A 27131-nucleotide genomic window follows, 5' to 3' on the forward strand; every position below is an offset into this window, starting at 1 on the left:
ACAAGATTTTCAGGACTGAGTGTTTAAAAATTCCTATAAGACATTTAGCATATTTCCTACTTGAACGCCTGGCGTAGGAAACACTAGAAAATTTAATTATTATGATTAACATGGGGGCAAATATCCCTTTACAATGTGAAGACTTCGATGTAATGGCTTCTTTTAGATTAAAGATCGACAAGAGTGTCACTGTCGTGCTTTTCGTTTAACACCCACTTCAACGAGGTGCCCGCTGCGCCCGCGACCGCCGCCCCTTCCACCGGTCCGATTTAAAGCGGACCAAGCTCCACGCTTTAGCAGAACCCGAGAAGCGGCGGGAGCGTCGCCTGGGAGATGAGGGTAGGGCGAATCTAGCATTCAGGTACGGCTACTGGAGCCCAACCACCGGCACTTCCGGGGGGCGGGAGGAAACGAAGGCGCGGCACCGGACGCAACGCCCAGCAGCCAATCAGAAGGCGGGGCGCCCATTCAAATTGCGGCCTTCTGGGGAGCCGGCGCTGGAGGTGGTGAGTGGCATGGGGACTGTCTTGAGGGGGTCCCCAAGGTGTCGGACTCTGCGGAGGGGTGAAGTTTCGGCACTGGGGAGGGCGTGCGGACGCTTTCCGTGCAGGCGACCGCTGCGCTGCGTGCGGGTGGTCTTAGCTCAGTTCCCGCATTCAATTCCTCACAATTCCAGGTCGGCGGCACAGGGGTCCCCGAACGAAGGGCGCAGGACAGCGCCCTTCTCTCTGTCTTCGTCTTCGCCCTTCTCTTCGTCTCTGCTGGGACCGAGAAGGCGGACTTCATGGCCGCTGGGCCCGCGGGCTTCTCCCCGAGTCTCCCCGAGTCGGTTGGCATTAAGAGGTAATTCTTAGTCATAGCCCCTAGTAATGACTAGCAGAGAAAGAACAGAATCACCGGATGTTTTGGTTTGGATTCCTTGTAATCCTTCCAGTGCTCTTTAAAATCTGATGGCGAAACTCCTCAAACAGAAACCGTATTGATTTGTGCAAATCGCAAATGGTTTTTAGTTGCAAGAGAATTTACAGAATCTTTTATTTTTGCCCTTAAATTCATTTCATAACAGGAGAATTTTGTATTTTGAGTTGAAACGTTGATGGGAGATGCTTATAACCTGACGAATTTTTTTTTTGTAACGACTGTTATTTATGTAAACATTTAAAAGCCTCATTTAAAAATTACCTTCCATTAATTTGTTCCTCGATAGCAATAATCTTTGCAATAGTTTGAACCAGTGTCATTTTACAGGTTAGAACCCGGCATGCAAATTTAAAGTCTTGTTTACATCCTTGTAAGGAGTTGGATACTAAATTGACTAAAAGCCAGGTCTCTTAGCTGTCACTGCTGTTCCCTTTCTTTAAAACGTTAATACCTGATAGATATTGTTGCTGTATATTTACATACACCTCTGTATAATTTGTCTTACTGCTAAAGGGCGGGTTGTCTGTTTATCTAATCTTGCATGTTTTTTCTCAACACAATTAATTTACAGTTCTTATTGTACTTACTGCCTGTGGTACTTGGGAATAATCTGCCTCCTGACACCAATCAATTTAATCTTCTCTGTAGGCATTCCTGTATTCAACATACATGGGCTGGGCGCGGTGGCACACACCTGTAATCCAGCACTTTGGGAGGCCGAGGTGGGTGGATCACAAGGTCAAGAAATCGAGACCATCCTGGCCAACAAAAATTAGCTGGGCGTGGTGGTGGGCGCCCGTATAGTCCCAGCTCCTTGGGAGGCTGAGGCAGGAGAATTGCTTGAATACGGGAGGTGGAGGTTGCAGCAAGGCAAGGTCCCCCCACTGCACTCCAGCCTGGCGACACAGCAAGGCTCCGTCCAAAAAAATATATATATATTTTTATACAAATAAAATAAACCTTCTTATGGAACATTGGTGGAAAAAAGAAAATACTTTGTAGCAGGTATTTATAAAAATACTTTGCTCCACACTCTGATTTAGGTGCTAGGGTTTCCTTTAGTCCTTCCCACTCCCCAAGCTGGGAGTACTTGAAAATCTATGTTGACATCCACTTTTTACATCTAAGTCACTTGACACATTTGGCCTGATATATGGCTTATCAGTATATTTATTCTAGACTAAAGAAATGGGAATTGTATTCTTGTCTTTGAAGTCTACACTATCTATCAGAGGGCCTGGCACTAGTGGAAAGTTCGTCAATATTTGTTGAATAATGATGGTAGTTCTCTGAGAGACTTGCCTGAAGTTGCTTGGAAGCAGTATCTGAGCTGCAGATTGTGATCTATTGTAATATATGCCTCTGGGAATTTACTTACACAATAGGATGTTCTCTATATATTTTTGAAGCTTGTTTGTAGTCTATGTAATCTAAATCTTTTTTTTTTCTTTCAGTTTAGCAGGTATTTTCAGAAACGGATACATAAGAAATGGCTGGAAATCAAATGAATGTCCAAAGAAGAGCTTAGGGTCTTATTCTTTTTTAAAATAACTGTCATTATTCTTTTTTAAAATAACTGCCAAAATGTCATTACACAGTACTCATAATAGAAATAACCGCGGCGATATTCTTGATATTCCTTCTTCCCAAAATAGTTCATCACTGAATGCCCTCACCCACAGTAGCCGACTTAAGCTGCATTTGAAGTCAGATATGTCAGAATGTGAAAATTATGATCCATTATTGAGATCTGCAGGTAAAGTCAGAGACATAAATAGCACTTACGTTATTTCTGCCAGTGAAAAAACAGCAGACATGCCCCTTACCCCTAATCCTGTAGGTAAATTGACACTTCAGAGAAGAACTACAAGGAACAAAGAATCATCTTTGCTTGGTAGGGATTTGGAAGACACAACTGAAAAAACAGCAGAAACACATCTTACATTACAACGTCGTGCTAAAACAGATTCTGAAGAAAAGTGGAAAACAGCTGAAACAGATTCTGTCAAAATGACACTGAATGTGGGAGGTGAAACAGAAAATAATGGTGTTTCTAAGGAAAGTAGAACAAATGTAAAGATTGTAAATAATGCTAAAAACTCTTTTGTTGCCTCTTGTGTACCTTTAGATAAAGATCCACAAGTCATTGAAATGATGGCTGATAAGAAATACAAAGAAATATTTTCTCCCCCCAGTAGAGCAAATGAAAATATTGCACTTAAGTACTCAAGTAATAGAGCACCCATTGCTTCCCTGAGTCAGACTGAAGTTGTTAGATCAGGACACTTGACAACAAAACCTACTCAGAGCAAGTTGGATATCAAAGTGTCGGGAACAGGAAACTTGCATCATAGAACTATTGGGAAGGAAATTGCAAAAACTTCAAATAAATTTGGGAGCTTAGAAAAAAGAACACCTACGAAATGTACAACAGAACACAAATTGACACCAAAGTGCGGTCTGCCTCAGCTTAAGAGCCCAGCTCCATCAATACTGAAGAATAGAATGTCTAACCTTCAAGTTAAACAAAGACCAAAAAGTTCCTTTCTTGCGAATAAACAGGAAAGGTCAGCAGAAAATACAATCCTTCCTGAAGAAGAAACTGTAGTTCAGAACACCTCTGCAGGAAAAGACCCCTTAAAAGTAGAGAATAGTCAAGTGACAGTGGCAGTACGCGTAAGGCCTTTCACTAAGAGGTATGTGACGCCTTTCAAAATCTAAAGCCAAGCAGTTACATGTAACGTACCTTTAATTCCTCTTTGCCTTTGGAAAGTCTGTATTCATGCATCTTCAAACTTGAAACTTGTTGGCAATATTTTTATATAGAGAGAACTTTTAGGTCTAGTTGTAGTGTGTTGATAATTTTTGATGACTGACTATAAAATTTAAAAATTGAATCACCATATTTTGTATGTTGAAGTTTCTCTAGATATATTGTTTTTAAAAAGTCTGAATAAGTCACTTAGGTCTCTAATGAAATCTGCTTTCAGATCTGCAATATATGCTGGAATGTTATACCTATCCCTTAAAAAGAGCCATAACAGGCCAGGTGTGGTGGGTCACACCTGTAATCCCAGTGCTTTGGGAGGCCGAGGCAGACAGATCACTTGAGGCCAGGGGTTTGAGACCAGCCTGGCCAATATGGTGATACCCTGTCTCTACTAAAAATAGAAAAATTAGCCAGGTGTGGTGGTGCACACCTGTAATCCCAGCTACTCGGGAGGCTGAGGCAGGAGAATCACTTGAACCTGGGAGGCAGAGGCTGTACTGAGCTGAGATCAGGCCACTGCACTCCAGCCTGGGTGACAGAACAAGACTCTGTCTGTCTCAAAAAAACAAAACAAAACAAAAAAAAAACCATAACAAACTACTGGTTCCCTAAAGAGGTCCTTTCAAAACCCTTTCCAGAGTAGTGATTACCATCATCATCGTCTCCGATTACTATATAGTAGTTATAAATGCAGTGATGCATTAGATTTGATTTTGATGGCAAAAAATCTCTCTCTAAAAGTGGTTGTGGGTGGGAAAGACACAGATTAAAGATAAGGTTGGAAAAGATGGACATGAGAAAATGTGAATGTGACAAAATATAATTGTTTTAAAATATTTTGATGTAGTAGTTTAAAATATTTTAAGGGACAGTGAAAAACTTCACAGGATTAATAGTGTTTAACTTGAAGCTGTGTATCTAAGCAAGTTAGAAGAGGATATGGTGACCACTGCATTGGGGCAGGAACCTCCAGTTTGAACCTAAGGGGTCAGTAGTTAAAGGCAAGTTATACAGTACTGTAGAACCTTTTTTGTGCAAATGGGTTAGTATTAAGAGGGAGAACTGAGGGTGAGTTGGTTTGAGAGAATTGGAATGCCTAACAGAGCCTCAAGAACCATGATAGGAAGAGAAACAATAGAAAGAGCTGGTAGGGACAAAACGCAAGATGGATGACTATACTGAACTTATTAAGGAACCAAATGTCTGATTCCAAACTCATCAGACAAGACTTGAAAGCAGGGCCAGGGTAGAGTACTTGTCAAATTGATGAGGCAGGTGTTTTTTCCAGAATAAATTCTGATTTAAAGCAGTCACAGAGTCAGGGGTGGAGGGGGGAGGGAGTGGATATCTGGAGCCAGACAAGGAGTGATGATGTTTTTCTGTAGATCTAAAGTAAGTGAAAGATTTCCACCTAAGTCTCAAAGGGAAAAAGGGTATACATGAAGATTCATGATTTTAAGGAAGAGAATCTAGAGTAAGAAGGAGAGATCTTTAGTAGCCAAGAGAGACTTATGATTCAAACTTATAGTCAACTGAGTTTGTTAAAATTATATTTGTATTTTATGCCAGCTTTATTTAGATTGGTACCCCCCAACTTTGTATAAGAAAGATGTTTCTAGATTTGAACGAAGAGTATAGGTAGATTATAGTAGGTGGGATGGGGAAAGGTGTAGTTCAAGAGAAAAAAAAAAGAGGAAAAAAATCTTGTAAAAGTAGGATAGGTTTAAAGGAGAAATCTGGAATTTTCCCTTTGGGGGCACTGAAGCCACAGGAAATATATTTTGGAAACCCACTAAAATTGTTTGCTTATCTGCATTTTCCACATAAAACTAAAGGATTATCTTGCCTTGGAAGATTGTTTAAATAGTTTTGAGGTATTTATTATGTTCTGTGAGAATAATACCCATGACAATTTTAGTTACTTGATTTTTTTCTTTGTGCTTCTTTCAAGAGAGAAGATTGAAAAAGCATCCCAGGTGGTCTTCATGAGTGGGAAAGAAATAACTGTGGAACATCCTGACATGAAACAAGTTTATAGTTTTATTTATGATGTTTCATTCTGGTCTTTTGATGAATGTCATCCTCACTATGCTAGCCAGACAACTGTCTATGAGAAGCTAGCAGCACCACTCCTAGAAAGAGCCTTTGAAGGCTTCAATACCTGTCTTTTTGCTTATGGTCAGACTGGCTCTGGAAAATCATATACGTAAGTTGTATTGGAATGCAATTATCCAAGTGTTTAAATATACTTTTGTGAGAAGTGGCATGGGGGTGATAGAAAGAATATAGTTTTGAAACCACACAGATCTTTGCCCAAATCTCATCCATTTTATATACTAGTTCTGCAAACTTGGGCAATTTACTTAGCCTCTGGGCTTCAGTTTACACATTTACCTTGATACAGTTCATCTTGTAATTATCACTGGCCCCATTTTACTGTACTTTATATATTTTATGTAAACTGAGGCCCAGAGAGGTTATCTTATAAGTATTTTGGCGAGAATTAAAAGTAAGGCGTCTAAGCTAGGTGTGGTGGCACACACCTGTAGTCTCAGCTACTTGGGAAGCTGAGGTAGGAGGATTGCTTAAGCTCAGGAGTTCGAGTCCAGCCTGGGCAACTTAGTCGCCATCTCTTAAAAAGAAAGGAGTAGGGGGACATCTGATAAATGGTAGCTATGATAATGATACCTGTCCTAGAAGGAAATACTCAGCATTTTAACAGTAGCTAACATTTGAGTTCTTACTATATTCCAGGCGCTGTGCTAAAGACTTTGCTTATATTCTCTCACAGCAATTCTCTGAATTAGACAGTTTTATTATTCCCATTTTACAGTAGAGGAAATTTAAGTTTAGTGAGGTTAAGTATCTTGGAGTCACGATTTGGACTCAGGCAGATTTAACTCCAGAGTCCAGATTCTTAATTATGAGATTCCATGAACTTGCGTCCTACTCCCTTCCCTGCCTATTTCCCCAAAAAGAATAAAAAAAAAATGAATTAGTTTTATTTCCTCCTTATTCATAATGTATTTTTCAGGATGATGGGATTTAGTGAAGAACCAGGAATAATTCCAAGATTTTGTGAAGATCTTTTTTCTCAAGTAGCCAGAAAACAAACCCAAGAGGTATGTTCTTATAGTACCTGCAAGCTTCTTATCAGAGTAGAAAATAGTCAAATTAAGTTGAAATCAGTCATGGCCACTAAGGAAATACTTAATGCAAGATCAGTTCTAATTTATAGATCACTATTCTTTGGAACAGTGGTATGGAGAGGGAGGGTGGAAATTCTAAATTCAGAATCAATTTCACCTGGTGGGCAGTGATAGCGAAGTTGTCTCTTCTGTCTTCTCTCGTTTTTGCTTTACTTTGGTGTATACGTAGAGGCTCACAAATGTGGTAGCTATGTGCTATTATACATGTCTTTGTAGTCAGATAGGTGCACAGACTTAACTAAGGACAGCAGGCGTAAACTTTTGGACAGTGTGAATCAGAAAGAGTAGTGAAATTGGAATTTGAACCCAGAGTTGACTTCAAAAGCCACACTTTTTCCACTGTACTATACCTGAATAGGTTGTACTGGCTTCCTGTTTCACTTATTCATTTATACATTCAGCTACCTTTTACCGAGCATTCTGCTGTTGCTAGGCAGCTTGTTAGATCAATTTTTTTTTTCCTCAAATTTACTTGGTCATAAGAATTAACTGGGGATTCTTGGCAGGGACATATATGTGCATGTGTATGTGTGTGTGCACACTTGCTAAAAATCTCTTCTGGGAGTTCTGAGTCAGTTGGTCTGGTGTAGAGTTTGGGATTTTACAATTTTCATGCTTTTCCTCCAATATTTTTTATGATAAGGGAAATTGGGAAAATTGTGCTCGATTAGGGGTCTGGAGTTAAAAGACCCAGTTCCTGTATTCAAAGGAGTGTAGTGGGAGAAATAAGTCAGTTAACAGCCAAGTACAATCAATTAAATGCTAAGCAAACTAAAGTAGATGCTCTAATAGAACATGTAAGTGAGAACATACAAGGTTGGAGGGAGACATTCTCTTAGAAGAAGGAGCAGCTGAGCTTATTTTTGAAGGCTACATAGCATTATTAGCTTGGTGAAGAAGGGGAGAAGGACATTCCAGGAAGAGGGAGCAGCATGTACCATGCATGTACTATGCTTTGCTTTCAAAGCAAAAAAGTAGGGAGCCTTTGGGAATCTATAAATTGTTTACTTTGCTTTGAGCATGGAATTTGAGGGTGGAGAGTGAAAAGAGAAGAAACTAGAGGGTGGGTGTGGTGGCTCACTCCTATAATCCCAGTACTTTGGGAGGCCAAAGCGGGCAGATCACCTGAGGTCAGGAGTTCGAGACCAGTCTGGCCAACATGGTGAAATCTGTCTCTACTAAAAATACAAAAATTAGCCAGGTGTGGTGGCACATGCCTGTAATCCCAGCTACTTGGGAGGCTGAGGCAGGAGAATTGCTTGAACCCGGGAGATGGAGGTTGTAGTGAGCCGAGATTGCGCCACTGCACTTCAGCCTGGGCTACAGAGCATGACTCCGTCTCAAAAAAAAAGAATAAACTAGACAGGCAAGCAGAACTTGACTCATGAAGGACTATCTTAGTAAGTATAACTGGTAAGACTTGCTGATTATTGGAAATGGAGGATGAGGGAGAGAGAATTTAATGTTGGACAACCAGATTAGATACCGATGTCATTTTTTTGAGATCACAAGAGGAAAAGTAGATTTGAGTAATGATGAGTTCTGTCTGCTCTGTAGATATACTGCCTGTCCTCTGTCTTCTTCTACCCTCAACCTCTCATTCCCAGTAATTAAATTGAAAATAAGAGGAATATGGGGATCAATAGAAACCTGGTGGTCTTGAGACTATGAGAGGAAATATGATTCAAGTCCAAGTTTAGTGGGCATAAGGGAGTGAGAAAGCTGTGGGCCTGTAGGGTAGAGTCCTCTATTGGCTGTTCACATTTTAGAAGGATAGTAATTTGAAGGTAAAGCCAGGGAGAGAGAGATAAGTGAAGCTGAAGCAAAGTTGAGGCAAAGGTCTTTGGAATTATTTCAAAGGATGGAAGGCTCGGAATTTTGCATGGAATGACTATGTCATTGAATGGCATAGTGTAATGAATGCTTAAGAGCATGGTCAGCCAGGCATGGTGGCTCACTCCTGTAATCCCAGCACTTTGGGGGGCCGAGGCAGGCGGATCACTTGAGGTTGGGAGTTTGAGACCAGCCTGGCCAACATGGTGAAACCCTGTCTCTACTAAAAATACAAAAATTAGCTGGGTGTGGTGGCGGTCGCCTGTAATCTTAGCTGTTTGGGAGGCTGAGGCAGGAGAATCACTTGAACCCTGGAGGCAGAGATTGCAGTGAGCTGAGATCATGCCACTGTACTCCAGCCTGGGTGACAGAGCGAGATTCTGTCTCAAAAAAAAAAAAACAAAAACAAAAACAAAAAAGAGCTTGGACTTTGGAGATACATTATTTGAATTTGAATCTAAGCTTTATCACTGCAGTAGAAATGTGATCTTGAACAATTTACTTAATGTCTCTGTGTTTCGGAACAGAAAATAGAGATGATATTGACAATATCATTCTCATAGATTTGTTGTGAGGATTGAATGAGTTGATCTATACAAAAGGGTTTGAAGAGTGCCTGGTACATAGTGAACCCCACTAAATGTGGTTATATCAGGATGGTAGAAGATAATAGTACGTGGATGGGGGTAAGAGAAGGTGGTGTACAAGCACGATGCCAGGAGCCTCAAAGGAGAAGAAAAAAGTGGGTCCTCTCCAATGTGGCCCCAACTACCTTTTCTAATTTGTTCCCTACACCACATTTTCATTTCTAAGTCTTCCTGGAGCTTCTGTAACATAAAATACTACTTTACATAATAAAAGCATTATTACATATTTATTGAATTCTGACAGCCCCCATCCCTGTTCATAGCATTTGGCAATTACCTTATAATTACTTGGTGTTCCCATATACCTGGTCTCTTTGTCTGGAAGTGTTTTGTTTCTCTCTCATGACACCAACTATATTCTGTCTTTTATTACTCATGTACTATATTGCATATCCAATTAGATTCTGAGTTCTTTCAGGATAAAAACTATGTCCAGTTCATCTCATATTTTCCCACAGCTCCTAGAAGAATGCTTTGTACCTTATAGGGCACAATAAATATTTGGTGAATTGAACTTAAATCTCTTTGACACTCCCTTGAAGCTTCCAATTCTGTTAGATGCTTGCTGACTCACTTCTGGGTCAGTGGATGAAATTTATTCTCTGATAAGGAAACCATGCCCTAACTGTCAGAAGAACTGTTTAGAAGCAAAGTTTTCCCTTTTTGGCCTCTACACTGTATCTTTCTGAGTCAAAAGGAGGAGAAGCTCAGCCCACTTAGTCTAATGATTGCTTTCTGCTCCAATCAGGAAGAATTAATTTAACGTTCCATCTTACCAGATAAAATGTCAACCTACAGGGTGTCTTTCCTATTTTGAGCACATGCGGTGCACAGATGCTGCTGTCCTTACCCAAGAATGCCCTACCCCTCTTTCTGGTTTAGTCTACTCTGTCTCTCATGCCTCACATTCTATTTCCTCCTTCCCTGTTCTCTCTGGCCATCCTAAATTTTCCCTTTTCTGATTAGTCATTTTATTTATAGTCATCTCATTTTGTTGCTTAATTAATTTTCTATTGCTATGTTTTGTCTGTTGGAAGGTATGTTATATGTCTCTGAGATCTTAGCCTCATGGGCAAGAACCTTGTCTTACACTTCTTTATGTCTTTCTGACAATAACCTAAAGCCATACACACAGTAGGTAGGTACTTAAGAAATGCTTATTGGATTTAATTGAACCTTATGTAGAAGTTAAGAAGAAATGCAAGGACTTTTGTTGTTGTTCATATTCAAATTTTTTTTATTGAGATAAAATTCATATAACATCAAATTAACCACTTCAAAGTATACAATTCAGTGGTATTCAGTACATTTATAATGTTGTACAACTATTACCTCTAGTCCTAAAAAATTTTCATTACCCTCAAAGGGGACCCTCTACCCATTAAGCAGTCACAATCCATTCCCCCTTCTCCCCAATCCCTGGCAACTACTAATTTGCTTTTGTTCTATGAATTTACCTGTTCTGTGGAAATTTCATATAAATGGAATCATGCAGTATGTGATATTTTGTGTTTGGCTTCTTTCACTTAGCATAATGTATTGAGGTTCATCTGCATTGTAGCATATACAGTACTTCATTCCTTTTAATGACTGAATAATATTTCATTGTATAGATATGCCAGTTTTGTTTATCTGTTTATCAGTTGATGGACATTTAGGTTGTTTATACCTTTTGGCTATTGTGAATAGTCCTGCTGTGAACACTGGTACATGTTTTTGTTTGAATACCTGTTCTCAATTGTTTTGGAATGTATAGGAGTGGAATTTCCAAATTTCTATGGTGATTCTTTCTTTTTTTTTTTGAGATGGAATCTCGCTCTGTCGCTTAGGCTGGAGTGCAGTGGCACGATCTCAGCTCACTGTAACCTCCACCTCTCGGGTTCAAGCGATTCTCCTGCCTCAGTCTCCCAAGTAGCTGGAATTACAGGCACCGGCACCACGCCTGGCTAATTTTTGTATTTTTAGTAGAGACAGGGTTTCACCATGTTGGCCAGGCGGGTCTCGAACTCCTGATCTCAAATGATCCTCCCACCTCGGCCTCCCAAAGTGCTGGGATTACAGGTGTGAGCCACTGTGCCCGGCCTGGTAATTCTAGTTTTAACCTTTCAAGGAACTGTCAGCTATTTTCCAAGTGGCTGTACCATTTTACATCCACTAGCAATGGAGGAGGGTTCCAGTTTCTCCACATCTTCACCCACACTTGTTGGTTTCCACTTCTTCTTCGTATTATTGCCATCCTAGTGGGTGTGAAGTGGTTTTTCACTGTGATTTTGATTTGCATTTCCCTACTGAGAAATGATGTTGATCATCTTTTCATGTGCTTGTTTGCCATTTGTACATTCTTCTTTGGAGAAATGTCTATTCAAGTCCTTTGTGTATTTTAAAATTGGGCTGTTACGTTGTTGAGTTGTAAGATATTTTTATATATTTATATATTTTGGATGCTAGATCCTAATCACAGATATTATTTGCAAAACATTAAAATAAATTATGTGCTGTGTTTCTATTTCTACTAGGTCAGCTATCACATTGAAATGAGCTTCTTTGAAGTATATAATGAAAAAATTCATGATCTTCTGGTTTGTAAAGATGAAAATGGGCAGAGAAAGCAACCAGTAAGATTAAAACAATTTATTATTGGTTTTGAATTTCTGTTCTTATAAATGCATCTAATTATTTGCATTCTCTGGACGATATAGCTTAAACTTTTACTAGAAATATATGACAGCAAATGTTTGGATCTATAGTCCAATTAGATTATTTAGAAAATAAGTGGAACATTGGCTGGGCGCAGTGGCTCACTTCTGTAATCCCAGCACTTTAGGAGGCTGAGGGGAGCGGATTGCCTGAGCTCAGGAGTTCAAGACCAGCCTGGGCAACACGGTGAAACCCTGTCTCAGGGGTTTTTAAAATACAAAAAATTTTAAAATACAAAAAATTAGCCAGACATGGCAGCTTGCGCCTGTAGTCCCAGCTACTTGGGAGGCTCTGGCAAGAGAATTGCTTGAACCTAGGAGGCGGAGGTTGCAGTGAGCTAAGATCGAGCCTCTGTACTCCAGCCTGGGCGACAGAGTGAGAGTTTGTCTCCAAAAAATAAAAAATGAAAAAAAGAAAATAAGCAGAACATTATCATTAGTAGAAATTAAATTAGTTGTTAGATTTAACCTCTTATTTTAATAAAGAATTGTGTAAAACTAAAGATAAAATAGTTGTTCCAAGATTTAGTTGGACCGTGTAAGTTGAACACCAGATCCCTAAGTCTATAAGCCAAAATGTAGTAAAACTTTTTAAAATTATATTTTATTATAGAATATGTATTTCAATGGGTTACTTTGCAAATTCATACCTTGTAGATAATCTGTGAATAGAAAGTTTCACAATTATATCATTTTTTAAAAAAACTGCTATTTGAATTTAAAATTTTTAACTTTGCAATGGACCTTGGAGCACAATAAACAAAAATCTAAATAAGTCAGCCAGGCGCGGTGGCTCACGCCTGTAATCCCAGCACTTTGGGAGGCTGAGGTGGGCAGATCGCAAGGTGAAGAGATCGAGACCATGCTGGCCAACATGGTGAAATTCCATCTCTACTAAAAATACGAAAATTAGCTAGGCGTGATGGCACATGCCTGTAGTCCCAGCTCCTCAGAAGGCTGAGTCAGGAGAATCACTTGACTGGGAGGCGGAGGTTTCAGTGAGCCGAGATTGCATCACTGCACTCCAGCCTGGCGACAGAGCGAGAGTCTCTCAAGGAAAAAAAAAAAGTCAGCTGCCTTCTTCACTTGCCCGTGGTCGTGCCATTTACTATTGGCAACATCAAGAAACTTAAACAAAACTTGATGTTTGCTTCTATGATTTCTGTATGTTTAAAGCTTCTGCTCACAAAGTTGAAAATGTATAATGTAACAATAAAGAAAAATTTTAATGTCTGAAATTTAACAAATATGTTTTAGAGAGCATTTAAAAGTATATAAATCATAGCTACTGCAAGATTTAAAATTCAAATGTCTTACTGAAAAACTAGGAAGATAAGCTGGGTGTGGTGGCTCACGCCTGTAATCCCAGCATTTTGGGAGGCCGAGGTGGGCGGATCACTTGAGGTTAGGAGTTCCCGACCAGCCTGGCCAACATGGTGAAACTCCTGTCTACTAAAAATACAAAAGTTAGCCGGTGTGGTGGCGCTGTCTTATAATCCCAGCTACTGAGGCAGCTGAGATAAGAGAATCGCTTGAACCCTGGAGGCAGAGGTTGCAGTGAGCCAAGATTGTGCCACTGCACTCCAGCCTGGACAACAGAGCAAGACTCCATCTCAAAAACAAACAAACAAACAAACAGGTAAGACATCTGATGCTAAAATATATTGTTCTAATTATTGTCTATTAGACAATTCTAATACCAGTTTTTAAGAATAAAAAAACTAGTAAGACATTTGATGCTATAATATATTATTGCATATTGTACTACTATAAACAGTTTTTTATATTGAAGCTGTTTCCTAATGCCTCACAGATTTGTTTTTGTGAGAGCTTTTGTGTGTGTGTGTGTGTGTGTGTGTGTGTGTGTGTGTGTGTGTGTTTCTGGATAAAGACAAATCTCTTACCTTAAACTCAAGATATAGAAAAAGCCGATCATTTAAAATTATATGAAATATTTGTCATACTCCTAATGATGCATGTATTTGCTTCTACTAGCTGAGAGTGAGGGAACATCCTGTTTATGGACCATATGTTGAAGCACTGTCAATGTAAGTGTTTGGCTCAGCAAGGGCAAAGAGTATAAAACAAATGAATAGAGTGAATGTTACTCTCCCATAATCTTTATTGTATTCTCATTGGCCTTCCTAACTTTGAAACCCTGGGTAACTATTTCGCCTTCTACCCTTGATATTGTCCAGTTGAGTTTTCCCTCTCTTTCCATAGCGTGTTAGTTACTTGTTTATATACTTGCTTGTATCTTTCACAGTACCTGTAAAGTGTCTGCCATGGAGTATTCATTATACTGAGTATGAAGTAAATATTTGCTTTTTCTCCCTTTTACCCCTTCCATTCATCATTAATTAAGTCTTCCCTCTCAACCTGCTTTTTATACCTATGACTCTAAGCTAAACAGGAAAGGAGGTAGTAAGAAGAGTTAAGAGTTTGATACATGCCAGGAGGCCTTTACTTTCTTTTCCAACCCTCCAAATGCTTTCTTAAAGGAAAAGAAAAATGATTAAGTATTAACTCAGCTGCATTTAATACATCTGGGATTGTATTGGGACCCATATACACCCACATATAAATATACCTATACATATACATATGTGTTAAAGTATATCTTTTGGCATTGTGATTTAGACTTCAGTATTAAGATGCTAAGGTGCTTCATTGTGTTAAGAAGAATCATACTTTTTGTTAAAATTAAAGCATTATTTTATTTCCTGTCCTTTAAGAATGGGGAAAATAAAAGATTCTGGGAGAATCAGTAAAATAATATTCATGAATTAGTCCATTGCGACCTTCAGAGAGTAAATATGTAATTGAAATGTTATTATTGTTTTATGAGAACAAGAGTATAATCATCAGTAAAATTGATTTTGTCTTTTCACTTCTTAAAAATAGGAATGTTGTCAGTTCTTACACTGATATCCAGGTAAGATTGATTGCATTTTGTCTTCTTTTCACTAGATAGAAAGAGCATAATCCTACATATTTTCTCTTAATTGCTGTTTTACAAATAAAAGGTTAGTTTCTTTAATTTATCACAAACTGATTTTGTTTAAGTTTTCATCAAAATAATTGCTCTTCTATATTAAAAATATTAACCTTCATGTAAGCTTAGAGTTACGGAAACAGTCTTTTAAAGTTATTATGTCTTGCCTCAGATTTCTATGACAGAAAAAAAGGCAATGGGAATATAAATTATTAAAAGATATGTACTCATTTCATTTTATAAATTAATTACAAATGTGAATATGTTATCTCTCTTAATTTTTATACCAATGAATTACAGTCTGCTGATCTGATCTTCCTTCCTTTTTCCTTACAAGAGTTGGCTAGAATTGGGAAATAAACAAAGAGCTACTGCTGCTACTGGGATGAATGATAAAAGCTCCCGATCTCATTCAGTTTTCACCCTGGTGATGACCCAGACCAAGGTATTTTTTTTCCACAGGCAAAATAGTAAATACATTTAAGTAATTCATGTTTTTCTTACTGTCTTCTTTAAATCAAAAGGTAAAAGTACAGTCATATAAATATATAAATTCAATTTGATTATAGGAAATACACCTTAGTTTCAATGACTTTTGGTCAATGACCAAATGACTTATGGCAGTATACTATTTACCAAATTTTTAAATCAATAATAGATGCTTATTATACCATTGATATGATCATATCAATATATGATAGTATGTTTTAAAATAATATATAGTAATTATGCAGAGTATTTAGAAAAACATCAGAAAGTAAAAGATTTTTTGAAATTTAGCCCTAGGTTCCACGACTCAGATAGTCCCCTCTAAACATTTTGGTATATAATCTTTCAGTTTTTTTTACCATCACAGTTAAATTCACTTAAAATCACACTGTTAAAATCTGTAACAATTTTATATTAAAATTTTTATAAAATAATTTTAATAGCTATATAATATTCCATTAATTATTATAGTTTCTCAAGTTTTTCTCTACTGTTGGACATTTATATTATTTTTAAATGTTTTGCTATTATAATGCTGGGATAAGCAACATCTTTGTGCATTAAACTTTTTCTTTATTTATTGTTATTTCTTTAATATAACTGAGTGGTTATGGATTGTAATCTCTTTAAAGTAATTTGTTTTATTTTGGCATAATCTATCCACTGCTCAATATATTCTTTTCAGTAGACCGTGTGAATATTTTTGTTTTATAAATTATCACAGATTCACAAAGGGATGATTTTAGGCCAGGTGCAGTGGCTCATGCCTGTAATTCCAGCACTTTGAGAGGCCAAGGCAGGAGGATCACTTGAGCTCAGGAGTTTGAGACCGGCCTGAGCAACATAGTGAGACCTTGTCTGTACCAAAAATTAAAAAAAGTAGCAGGTGTAGCAGCATGTGCCTCTAGTCCCAGCTACTCCGGGGCCAAAGTGGGAGAACTGCTTGAACGCAGGAGATCAAGGCTGCAGTGAGCCATGATCACACCACTGCACTCCAGCCTGGGCGACAGAGTGACCCTGTCTGAAAAAACAAGAAGGGACAATTTAAAAAATAAAAGAGTGATGTGTAATATTTTACAACTTTCCCTTTAAAAAGCGTATATTTGCGAAGTCATAGAACTTAAATTATTTTAATTTAATATCATTTTGCTGTAGACAGAATTTGTGGAAGGGGAAGAACATGATCACAGAATAACAAGTCGAATTAACTTAATAGATCTGGCAGGCAGTGAGCGCTGCTCTACGGCTCACACTAGTGGAGATCGACTAAAGGTAAATGGAATGGTTTTCTCCTTTGGATGAAATTTATTCCTGAGGTCATTATTTTAAGGAGAATACAAACTGAATACACTTAACCTCCCCCCAAATACATCTTTATCGGCAGTTTATAGACTGCAATGCTGTGGCTGAAAAAGAGATATGTACTTTTTGGTTATGATTAACTTTTAAAGAAAATATGAAATAATGGCTGGGCGCGGTGGCTCACGCCTGTAATCCCAGCACTTTGGGAGGCCGAGGCGGGCGGATCACAAGGTCAGGAGCCGAGACCACGGTGAAACCCCGTCTCTACTAAAAATAGAAAAAATTAGCCGGGCGCGGTGGCGGGCGCCTGTAGTCCCAGCTACTCGGGAGTCTGAGGCAGGGGAATGGCGGGAACCTGGGAGGCGGAGCTTGCAGTGAGCCGAGATCGCGCCACTGCACTCCAGCCAGGGGGACACAGCGAGATTCCGTCTCAAAAAAAGAAAATATGTTTGAGTCATAAGAAAGTTGGTAGTTTATAGAAAAAAGTATTTATAGACAGGCGTTGTGGCATGTGTCTGTAGTCCCAGCTACTTGAGAAGCTCAAGTGGGAGGATCGCTTGAACCTGGATGGTTGAGGCTACAGTGAGCCATGTTTGTGCCACTGCACTCCAGCCTGGGCAACAGAGTGAGTCTCTGTCTCAAAAAAAAAGAAAAGAAAAAAGTGTTTACTCAGTAATTATATGAGGGGAGAAATATATTTTGTGAAATAAATTTCTTGCTAAGAAGTATTTTAAGTTAAAAATTTTTTTTTTCTTGCATGCAGGAAGGTGTGAGTATTAATAAGTCCTTGCTAACTTTGGGAAAAGTTATATCTGCACTTTCTGAACAAGCAAACCAAAAGAGAGTTTTTATTCCTTATCGTGAATCTGTTCTTACATGGCAAGTATCTTTTGATGTATAAAGAACTGTATAAAATATAGCGAATACTATGGGGAAAAGAATGATAGACTGACTTCATTAACTTTGCGATGGAGAAAGGTGGTAAGCATTATGAATTCTAGAGCCAAACTACCTGGATTTGAATCTCAGCTCAGCATCTTATAAGCTCTGTGACTTTGGGTAAATTACTTAATATTCTAGGCTGTTTCCTCGTCTGTAAAATAGGAATAAAATCAGTAAGTGGGGGGTAAGTGAGGATTATTAGTTTTAGGGGTAAGTGAGGATTACTAGTTACAATTCTTAATACATAATATGTACTATATGAGTGTAAATAACTGTTCTTGTACTTAACTATTATTTGTGCCTGATGTTTGAACATATATGGTACTACCAAACATATTGGTAGTTGTATAAAGAGAAATTGAATTATTTTGTTTGCTTACTACACAGTGACTAATACATTGGTACTCAATAAATGTTTTCATTAGTGAATGTATATTTAATTTTCAATATGTTACATTCAGATTACATCTGTATGGATTTCATATTCAGTTCTGATAGGCATTTACGATAAGGACTGCATCTTTACTTGAGGGTAATGTGTTTTTATAATTGGTTTATTATAATGTGGTTGCCACCTTGAAACCTGTAAGGGAAAATCTGATTTTTTTCATGTCTTATGGAAGTTAAAAATAGTGGTATTCATTTTGCACTGATACATGTTTTAAGTCTCATACTGTTTTTCTCTAAAATAAAGATTTTGCTTATAGTACAATATAGAATTTTTGTTTCAATGTTCATTCATCATTTTCTACATTTATTGAGCACCTGCTTCAAAAGGTTGTGGTGGCACTGGGAATACAAAGATGACTAAGACACATAGCGCCTTCCCTATGGTAGCTCACAGTCACAAATACTTGATGATTAACCACATTTTAAAATCTCTGCACAGATTGTTGCCTCCTCAAACAATATAAAAAGTGTAAGAGAGAAAAAGTGTTTATGAGATCTAGAAATAGTTACAAATACCAGAAAAAGTTTTAAATGGTATTTGAATAGAGTATAATAATACTGTATTATATACCCTACTAGTTTGTTTTGTACTTTCTAGATAATTACTGTTATTAAGTTGTTGTAGAAGCAAAGTCTTATTATGACGTTTTTTCTTGCAGGCTGTTAAAAGAAAGTCTGGGTGGAAATTCAAAAACTGCAATGATTGCTACGATTAGTCCTGCTGCCAGCAACGTAGAAGAAACATTAAGCACACTTAGATATGCTAACCAAGCCCGTTTAATAGTCAACATTGCCAAAGTAAATGAAGATATGAATGCCAAGTTAATTAGAGGTGAGTATTTTCTCGGAATTTAAAAATTATTTTGCCACAATTTAGTCTCAGGTATTGTTAGTTGCAGTCTTAAAATATGCAATTTATGAACATCAGAGGTATTTTTCTATAACTATTTTAATAGATTCTAGTCATCAGCCTATAGTGATGGAGGATGATAGGTAGAAGGACAGATAATAAATAAGAAGAAAGACAATTAGAAAAAGAACATAGAAAACAGAGTCTGGGTAAGGGGGAAACAGTAAGCATTAAACAATAAATTTACACACTGAGTCATAGATGTGTGCAGCAAAAAACCAATAAAACTATTTACTGTTTTTCTTTTATGACCTCTCTTCCATTGACATTTTATGTACTAGCTCTGCTCATGCTTAGTTCATTGACCCAGAGACAATTTGAGCTTGAGTTTCTAGTATAGGTTGATCTTCATTTATGCTAAATACTGCTTTCTGTTTATCTCTAGGTAATCATCAATTTAGGATAGACTTTAATGCCTGCAAGAAATCTTGATTTGTACAGTTTTATCTTTGCTGATGTAGAACTATCATCTTTTCATGCCCCTTTGTCCTCTCGCCCTTTTTAGCAGGAGGTGATAGACACTTCAGATATATGAGCCAGAGAAGAATCTGTTTTCTCTATCCTGGTCCATCCTTGCCCTTTTGGATCCCTTGTGTTTCACAAGTGGGACTGTTTTCATTAAAAATTAGTATTCTGAGCCGGGTGCAGTGGCTCATACCTATAGTCCCAGCATTTTGGGAGGCCGAGGCAGGCGGACCATTTAAGGTCAGGAGTTCGAGACCATGCTGGCCAACATGGGGAAACCCTATCTCTATTAAAAATACAAAAATTAGCCAGACACAGTGGTGGGCACCTGTAATCCTGGCTACTCGGGAAGCTGAGGCAGGAGAATTGCTTGAGCCCGGGAGGCAGAGGTTGCAATGAGCCGAGATTGTACCACTGCACTCTAGCCTGGGCGACAGTGAGACTCTGTTTAAATAAATAAATAAATATTCTGAATTCCAGCTTGAAAAATCTTTGATTTTGGCTGTTCTGCCTAGTGAATAGCCATTCTTTTATTTCTTTACTTTTTAAATAAACTTATTTTCACTTTAACAATTCCCCTTTTGCCTCTCGAAAGTGTCCCACTTTGGTCAATACATTATACAGCTTTCCTACTTATGAACAGGGAAAGTTCATTAATATGGGAGCATATTTCAGGTTAAGACTAAGTAAAGATTTATAGGTTATATAAGTAAAGTAAAGCTGATTTCTCCAATATTCTATTTTATTTAGTAATACTGTATTTAAAACTTCAAATGAAATAGAAGATTGGAGGATTATGCTTACTGTGGAAATTATGTATTAGATGTTATTATTCATGCATCTTTGTATAAATCTTCAGAATTGAAGGCAGAAATTGCAAAGCTAAAAGCTGCTCAGCGAAACAATCGGAATATTGACCCTGAACGATACAGGCTCTGTCGGCAAGAAATAACATCCTTAAGAATGAAACTGCATCAACAGGAGAGAGACATGGCAGAAATGCAAAGGTAGAATATAGTCAGTACTCTAAATGCTAAGTGTGTTGCTCTGGAATCATAGGAATTGCAGGGACTTCAAGAGGATACTGAGTCTTTTTCCCTACCTTCCTTATGAATAGAGCAGCCCACTCCCAGATTATCGTGTTTTAAATATTACTAGGTAGTTCCTTAATTTTCACTGATTGTCTCTTGACTCTCAATCTTATATATCTGGATATTTTTAACTCTTATTATTTTCTTTGTCTTTGGAAAGAGTGTGGAAAGAAAAGTTTGAACAAGCTGAAAAAAGAAAACTTCAAGAAACGAAAGAGTTACAGGTATTAGTTCAACTTTCTAAACTGATTTGAAAATAAATATGCCAAGAAATAAATATCGCCAATATGCCAATGCATGTAAATTTAATGTTTCAAATACTTACTGTATACTGACTCTGTACAAAGCAATACCACAAGGAAAATTAATATAAAGAAATGTTAAGATCAAGACTGATTGCTTAGAGCCAGTCCATAAGCTAGTTGGAAAGTTAAAATATGAATAAACCATCTTGTTATATTTACTTTGGTTCTACAAATATATATTAAATGTCTATGCTGTGCCAGGAACAGGGGAAGCCAAGGTTATTAAATACAGTTTCATCCCTCAGAGAGCTTGTGATCCAGAGAGAGATTTACAAAACATAAATAGAAGACTGAAATACAATGTGATTTCATTAGATTGAGCCATAAGCAATTGCCATTTTTGTAGGTAAAGAATGGTTGAACACTGGCAGTTTCATATGGTTGAATCTAATGTAATGAAAAGTATTTCAAGTGATTGGAGGAGGGGAGTACTATAAGAATTCAGGAGAAGGAGGGAAAATTCCGTGGTGTGGCCAATCCAACCTCATAGAAGAGGTGGCATTTGAGATGGGCTTTGAAGTTTGCATAAGATTTTAATAGGAAGAGAAAAGGAAGAGAGCATTCTCGGAAGAGAAAATTCTGAAAGTAAAGGTAGAAAAGTTTGAGGTGTCTTTAGAAAGGGTATGTAGATCAGTTTTATTGGAAGCAGTTTATATGAGATCATGAGGAGATACAATTGGAAAGATATGCTATGATTAGTAGGACTTGATTTCCAGGCCAAGGAAATTAAGTTTTATCCTGTAGGAAGTGAGAAGCTGTTGAAAGTGACCAGGGATTTACATTTTGAGAGTATCCTTTCAAGAGAATTAACTGGCATAGGATATAAGATGGATTGAAAACAGAAGCTATTGATGGTGATCAGGAGGCTGCTTCCATAGTTTTGGTGTGAGTTGACAGGGGCCTAAGGTGACGGCAATGAAGATACAACAAAAGAAACTGATCTATTCTAAAGACCATCAGTCAGTATGAATAGATCCAATTTGGTGATGGTAGATTGATATATGAGTAGACTGAGGATGGTGAAGGACAAAGAAGGTAGGGAGATAACAAAGGAGAGATTCTAAGGAAGGAGGAGAGAGTCTAAAAAACCTTTAGGGCCAGGCACAATGGCTCACGCCTGTAATCCCAGCACTTTGGGAGGCTGAGGCAGGTGGATCACCTGAGATCAGGAGTTCGAGACCAGCCTGGTCAACATGGCGAAACCCTATCTCTACTAAAAATACAAAAATTAGCCGGGTGTGGCAGTAGGTGCCTGTAATTCCACCTACATGGGATGCTGAGGCAGAATTGCTTGAACCCAGGAGGCAGAGGTTGCAGTGAGCCGAGATCATGCCACTGCACTCCAGCCGGGGTGACAGAGCGAGACTCTGTCTCAAACAAGTAATTTAGTGAGACTTCATATAGAATTGTTCTAATGTTTAATATAGACCATTTGTTTTAGGTGAATTTAACAATTTCATACTGTGATTAAAATTAACTTCTTTTTCTGACTTCTACCAGAAAGCAGGAATTACATTTCAAATGGACAATCATTTACCAAACCTTGTTAATCTGAATGAAGATCCACAACTATCAGAGATGCTGCTATATATGATAAAAGAAGGAACAACTACAGTTGGAAAGTATAAACCAAACTCAAGCCATGATATTCAGTTATCTGGTGTGCTGATTGCTGATGATCATTGGTATGTTAATCCTTTAAAAAAAAAGGCACCTGTTCTATATCTTGATAACATGTGGTTTCCTTCATATGGCATATTCATTGATACTTATTGTTCAGTATAATTCTTCAAACCCGTTGTTTAGTCAGGAAAAACATACATTCTGAGTGTGTTGTAAGAATGATAGGTCAGTTACTGTCGATATAAAGTACAGTGTAAAGCTCTGTTTTTGTTTTGGCATACTTGATCTGTTGATTGAAGAATTATAATGATGCACATGAAAATAAACTATCTATCTTACATAACAGAATTTTTGGTTGGATTGACCAATTTAAAAATATTATTTTATGTGAATTTTGTTCATATGAATGGAATGATACTTGTATATATTGTTGGAATGATAGTATATGTAAACTTTTTTGACTCTATATTGTGTTTCCAAGATTTATGTATATTGGTCCTGTTTTATTGTCACTGCTATGAAGCATTCCATTGTATGACTTTATCTCTTATAAAGTTTAGAAAGCGCTTTTAAATTGTATGTCTAAGAGTAGAGATACTAGGTTGTAGAATATGTGCATGTTCAACTTTAGTAGATAATTTCAAATTATTTTCCAAAATGGATTTTTACTCTCATTGGCCTTGAGAATACCTGTTACTCCACATCCTTGCCAATATTTAGTACTGTCAGACTTTAATTTATGCCAATCTGATGAACATAAAATAGTATATCATTATGGATTCATTTTACATTTCTTTGATTAATAATAAGGTTGAACATTTTTTCATGTGTTGATTGGCCATTTTTGTTTACTATTGTGACTTGCCTTTTCATATCTTTTGCCAATTTTTCAACTGATTTGTTTATTTCTTAATAATTTGTAGGAGTTACCAATCTTTCATGAGCTTTTTGGTATAAATATCTTTTTTTCTAATGTGTAACATCTTTTTACTCTCTTTGGTGCCTTTTGATTGATTGAAGTTCTTAATTTTATTGTAGTACCTGGCATCAGTCTTTTCCTTTATAGTTGTCAGTTTTTATGTCTTAAAGAAAGAATGTTCTGGCTGGGCGTGGTGGCTCATGCCTGTAATCCTAGCACAGGCATGTGGGCGGATTGTCTCAGGACTTTGAGACCAGCCTGGGCAACATGGTGAAACCCCATCTTTACTAAAAATACAAAAAGTTTTCCGGGCATGGTGGTGCCCGCCTGTAATCCCAGCTACTTGGAAGACTGAGGCACAAGAATCGCTTGAACCCAGCAGGTGGAAGTTGCAGTGTGCTGAGATCATGCCACTGCACTCCAGCCTGAGTGACAGAGCAAGACTCTGTCTCAAAAAAAAAAAAAAAAAAAAAAAAAAAAACAGAGAAAGAACGTTCTGGCCAAGTGCAGTGGCTCACGCCTATAATCCCAACACTTTGGGAGGCAAAGGCGGGCGGATCACTTGAGACCAGTTCAAGATCAGCCTGGTCAACATGGTGAAACCTCGTCTCTACTGAAAATACAAAAATTAGCCTGGCATGGTGGTGGGCACCTGTCGTCTCAGCTACCTGGGAAGCTAAAGCATGGGAATCACTTGAACCTGGGAGGTGGAAGCTACAGTGAACCAAGATCACCCCGCTGTACGCCAGCGTAGGTGACAGAGTGAGACTCTATCTCTATCTCAAAAAAAGAAAAAAGAAAGAGGTCTCTATGACCTCTACATTGAAAAAATTTCTCCTAAATTTTCTTCTGGATGTTTTGAAGTTTTGCTTTCACATTTAAGTTATTGAATGTCTGGAATTTTTTATTTGGTGTGAATTAGGGGTCTAAATTCATTTATTTTCCACATGAATAGCCATTTCTCCCAGTAACATATATTAAATAGTTTATTGCTTCTTTTGGGATCTGTAGTGCTCCTACAAAAAATTCCTAAAAATATGGGAATCTATTTCTTCCTACTAATACCCTATAGTCTTAATTACTTGAGCTTTGTAATTAATCATTATTTATTTATTTTTTGATTCAGAGTTTTGCTCTGTCTCCCAGGCTGGAGTGTAGTGGCGCCATCTCAGCTCATTGCAACCTCCACCTCCTGGGGTCAAGCAATTCTCCTGCCTCCACCTCCTCAGTAGCTGGGATTGCAGGCATCCACTATTATGCCTGGCTAAGTTTTGTATTTTCAGTAGAGATGGGGTTTCACCATGTTGGCCAGGCTGGTCTCGAACTCCCACCTCAGCTGATCTGCCTGCCTCGACCTCTCAAAGTGCTGGGATTACAGGTGTGAGCTACCACACCCAGCCTCTAATGAATCTTTATATCTTAATGATTCATGGAGCCTCACTGGTGACACAGCCTCACTGTGTCACCCAGGCTGAAGTGCAGTGGTGTGATCTTGGCTCACTGTAACCTCTGCCTCCTGGGTTCAAGTGATTCTCGTGCTTCAGCCTCCCAAGTAGCTGGGATTACAGGTGCATGCCACCATGCCCAGCTAATTTTTGTATTTTTAGTAGAGACAGTTTCGTCATGTTGGCCAGGCTGCTCTTGAACTCCTGACCTCAGGTGATCTACCCGCTTTGGCCTCACAAAGTACTGGGATTACAGACGTGAGCCACTGCACCTGGCTAAGAATCTTTATATTTGGTCGGGCATATCCTCTTGTTCTTTAGGTTCTTTTGCTCTTTTATTAATTAATTATTTTCTTTAACAAATAAATACAGAATTATTAACATCTGTGGCAAAGATACAGAAAATGCTCCCAAAGAGTTAAGAGTCCAGTAAGAAACTTGGAAGCCTCCTGCTTGCCTCTAACTCTCTACTTCCATTTTTAGTACCTTCCTCAGTTTATCTCATTCACTAGACCATGAACTTTATGAGAGCTGGTTTCAGGTCTGTCTTCACTGCTGACACATACCTGGCTCTTGGAGGTTTAATGAATAGAAGAACTTCATGGCTGAGGCTGGTCATGTGAAAGAGAAAAAAATAACTTCAGTATCTATTAATGCATGTTAAGTGTTATATGAGTGCTGCATACTTACTGCTTAAAAGTGAAGAGAAGGAAGAATTGACTTCTAACTTAAACCCTAAAGAACAGCTTCTTAGAGGACTGTAAGTTGGGCCTTCAAGAATGGTTGCAAGAAGGGAGAGCATGCCCTATCCGGAAGGAATGACTCAAAGAAAGGAGGAAAGCTGACATTAAGGCAAATTCAGAGTATTCATATGGTTGATTGAGTGTGAAATGGGGTTCTTATGGGAAAATAGTGGCAGATGAGGGAGTTTGGTGGTTGAAGCCAGATTGTAGGGAGTCCAGAATGGTAGGCCATGGAATTTTGAGAGCAGAGTAGATATAATTAGGAGAGGAAAGGGGTCAGAACAAGTACACATTGTGTAAACCTTCACCTGGATAAGACACTAGACTGGTGGGAGGGATGTAGTGCCTAAGGATGAGCTATTTTTTCCATATACTTTTCTCTGGATGCTTTAATTAAACTATTATTCTCTAATCACATATCTTGGAGCCTCATCAACAGCTAAAAAGATCTTTGGTTAGGACTCAGCTTTTGTTGCAGTTTTTCTTTTTCTTTCTATCCAGTTAATCCAAAGATGAATTGGACTTTGGAGTTTCTTTCCTATTATCTGAATAAAAAGTCTCAAATATGTAGCACTTATAGCTGATTTTCCACAGTATCACCTTATCATCCAGTTAATTAGATGACTTAAGAAGTAGACTTTGATCTCCATGTTTTTCCTTCCTCTGTAGTACCCCAGTTTTCAAGAGGGGAAAAATATTTGTTCTTTCTGTTAAAGCTCATATGTAAAACCAGAAGCTTAGAAAATTAAAAAAACACTTAAAATTGTTTTATTCATAAGAAATCATTGGCAGTATGTTAATGTTTTTTGCTAGAGTTTTTTTTTTTTTTTTTTTTTTTTAATTTTTTGGGGAAGGTTTTTGTTTTCAAAGAAGTTATAATAAAAATACACCCAATGAAAAATGTTCCCACCACTAGTGGATTGGATTGCTAGAGGCCAGGCTTTTTTCACCACACTTCAAAAATCTAATTGGAGGCTCGATGCAGTGGCTCATGCCTGTAATCCCACCTCTTTGGGAGGCCGAGGCAGGTGGATCACTTGAGGTCAGGAATTCAAGACCAGCCTGATGAACATGACGAAACCCCATATCTACTAAAATGCAAACGTTAGCTGGGCGTGGTGGTGGATGCCTGTAATCCCAGCTACTCGGGCGGCTGAGGCAGGAGAATTGCTTGAACCCAGGAGGCGGAGGTTGCAGGGAGCTGAGATTGTACCACTATACTCTAGCCTGGGTGACAGAGCAAGACTCTGTTTGGAAAAAAAAAAAAATCTAGTTGGAGGAAACTAAAATAATTTAAAGTTATTGTTACATATTGGTATGAACCTTAACACCAAAGGAATAGCCCAAGCAGAATTATCCCATATTGCCTTTTTCTT

At 38.1% G+C, this 27131-nt stretch overlaps 1 protein-coding gene across 5 annotated transcripts in view; it reads left to right on the forward strand.

Moving 5' to 3' along the window:
* The first annotated feature begins 415 nt into the window (after positions 1–415).
* Positions 416–27131, forward strand: part of KIF14 (kinesin family member 14) — a 69086-nt gene continuing 42370 nt past the window's right edge. For 2 of the 5 annotated variants that reach the window (XM_037985764.2, XM_037985767.2), the window contains exons 1-16: positions 416–506; positions 677–843; positions 1570–1643; positions 2376–3617; positions 5643–5897; positions 6726–6813; positions 11897–11995; positions 14072–14124; positions 14981–15011; positions 15409–15516; positions 16716–16832; positions 17626–17741; positions 18914–19086; positions 20489–20636; positions 20881–20944; positions 22526–22710. In XM_037985764.2, coding sequence (XP_037841692.2) covers positions 2506–3617; positions 5643–5897; positions 6726–6813; positions 11897–11995; positions 14072–14124; positions 14981–15011; positions 15409–15516; positions 16716–16832; positions 17626–17741; positions 18914–19086; positions 20489–20636; positions 20881–20944; positions 22526–22710 — 2549 coding nt within the window. In that variant the 5' untranslated portion in view covers positions 416–506; positions 677–843; positions 1570–1643; positions 2376–2505. The remainder of the gene's footprint in view (positions 507–676; positions 844–1569; positions 1644–2375; positions 3618–5642; positions 5898–6725; positions 6814–11896; positions 11996–14071; positions 14125–14980; positions 15012–15408; positions 15517–16715; positions 16833–17625; positions 17742–18913; positions 19087–20488; positions 20637–20880; positions 20945–22525; positions 22711–27131) is intronic. The other 3 variants (XM_037985765.2, XM_073011649.1, XM_037985766.2) reach the window with 3 other exon arrangements.

This window comes from Chlorocebus sabaeus, chromosome 25 (assembly GCF_047675955.1).
Source record: "Chlorocebus sabaeus isolate Y175 chromosome 25, mChlSab1.0.hap1, whole genome shotgun sequence".
NCBI lineage: Eukaryota > Metazoa > Chordata > Mammalia > Primates > Cercopithecidae > Chlorocebus > Chlorocebus sabaeus.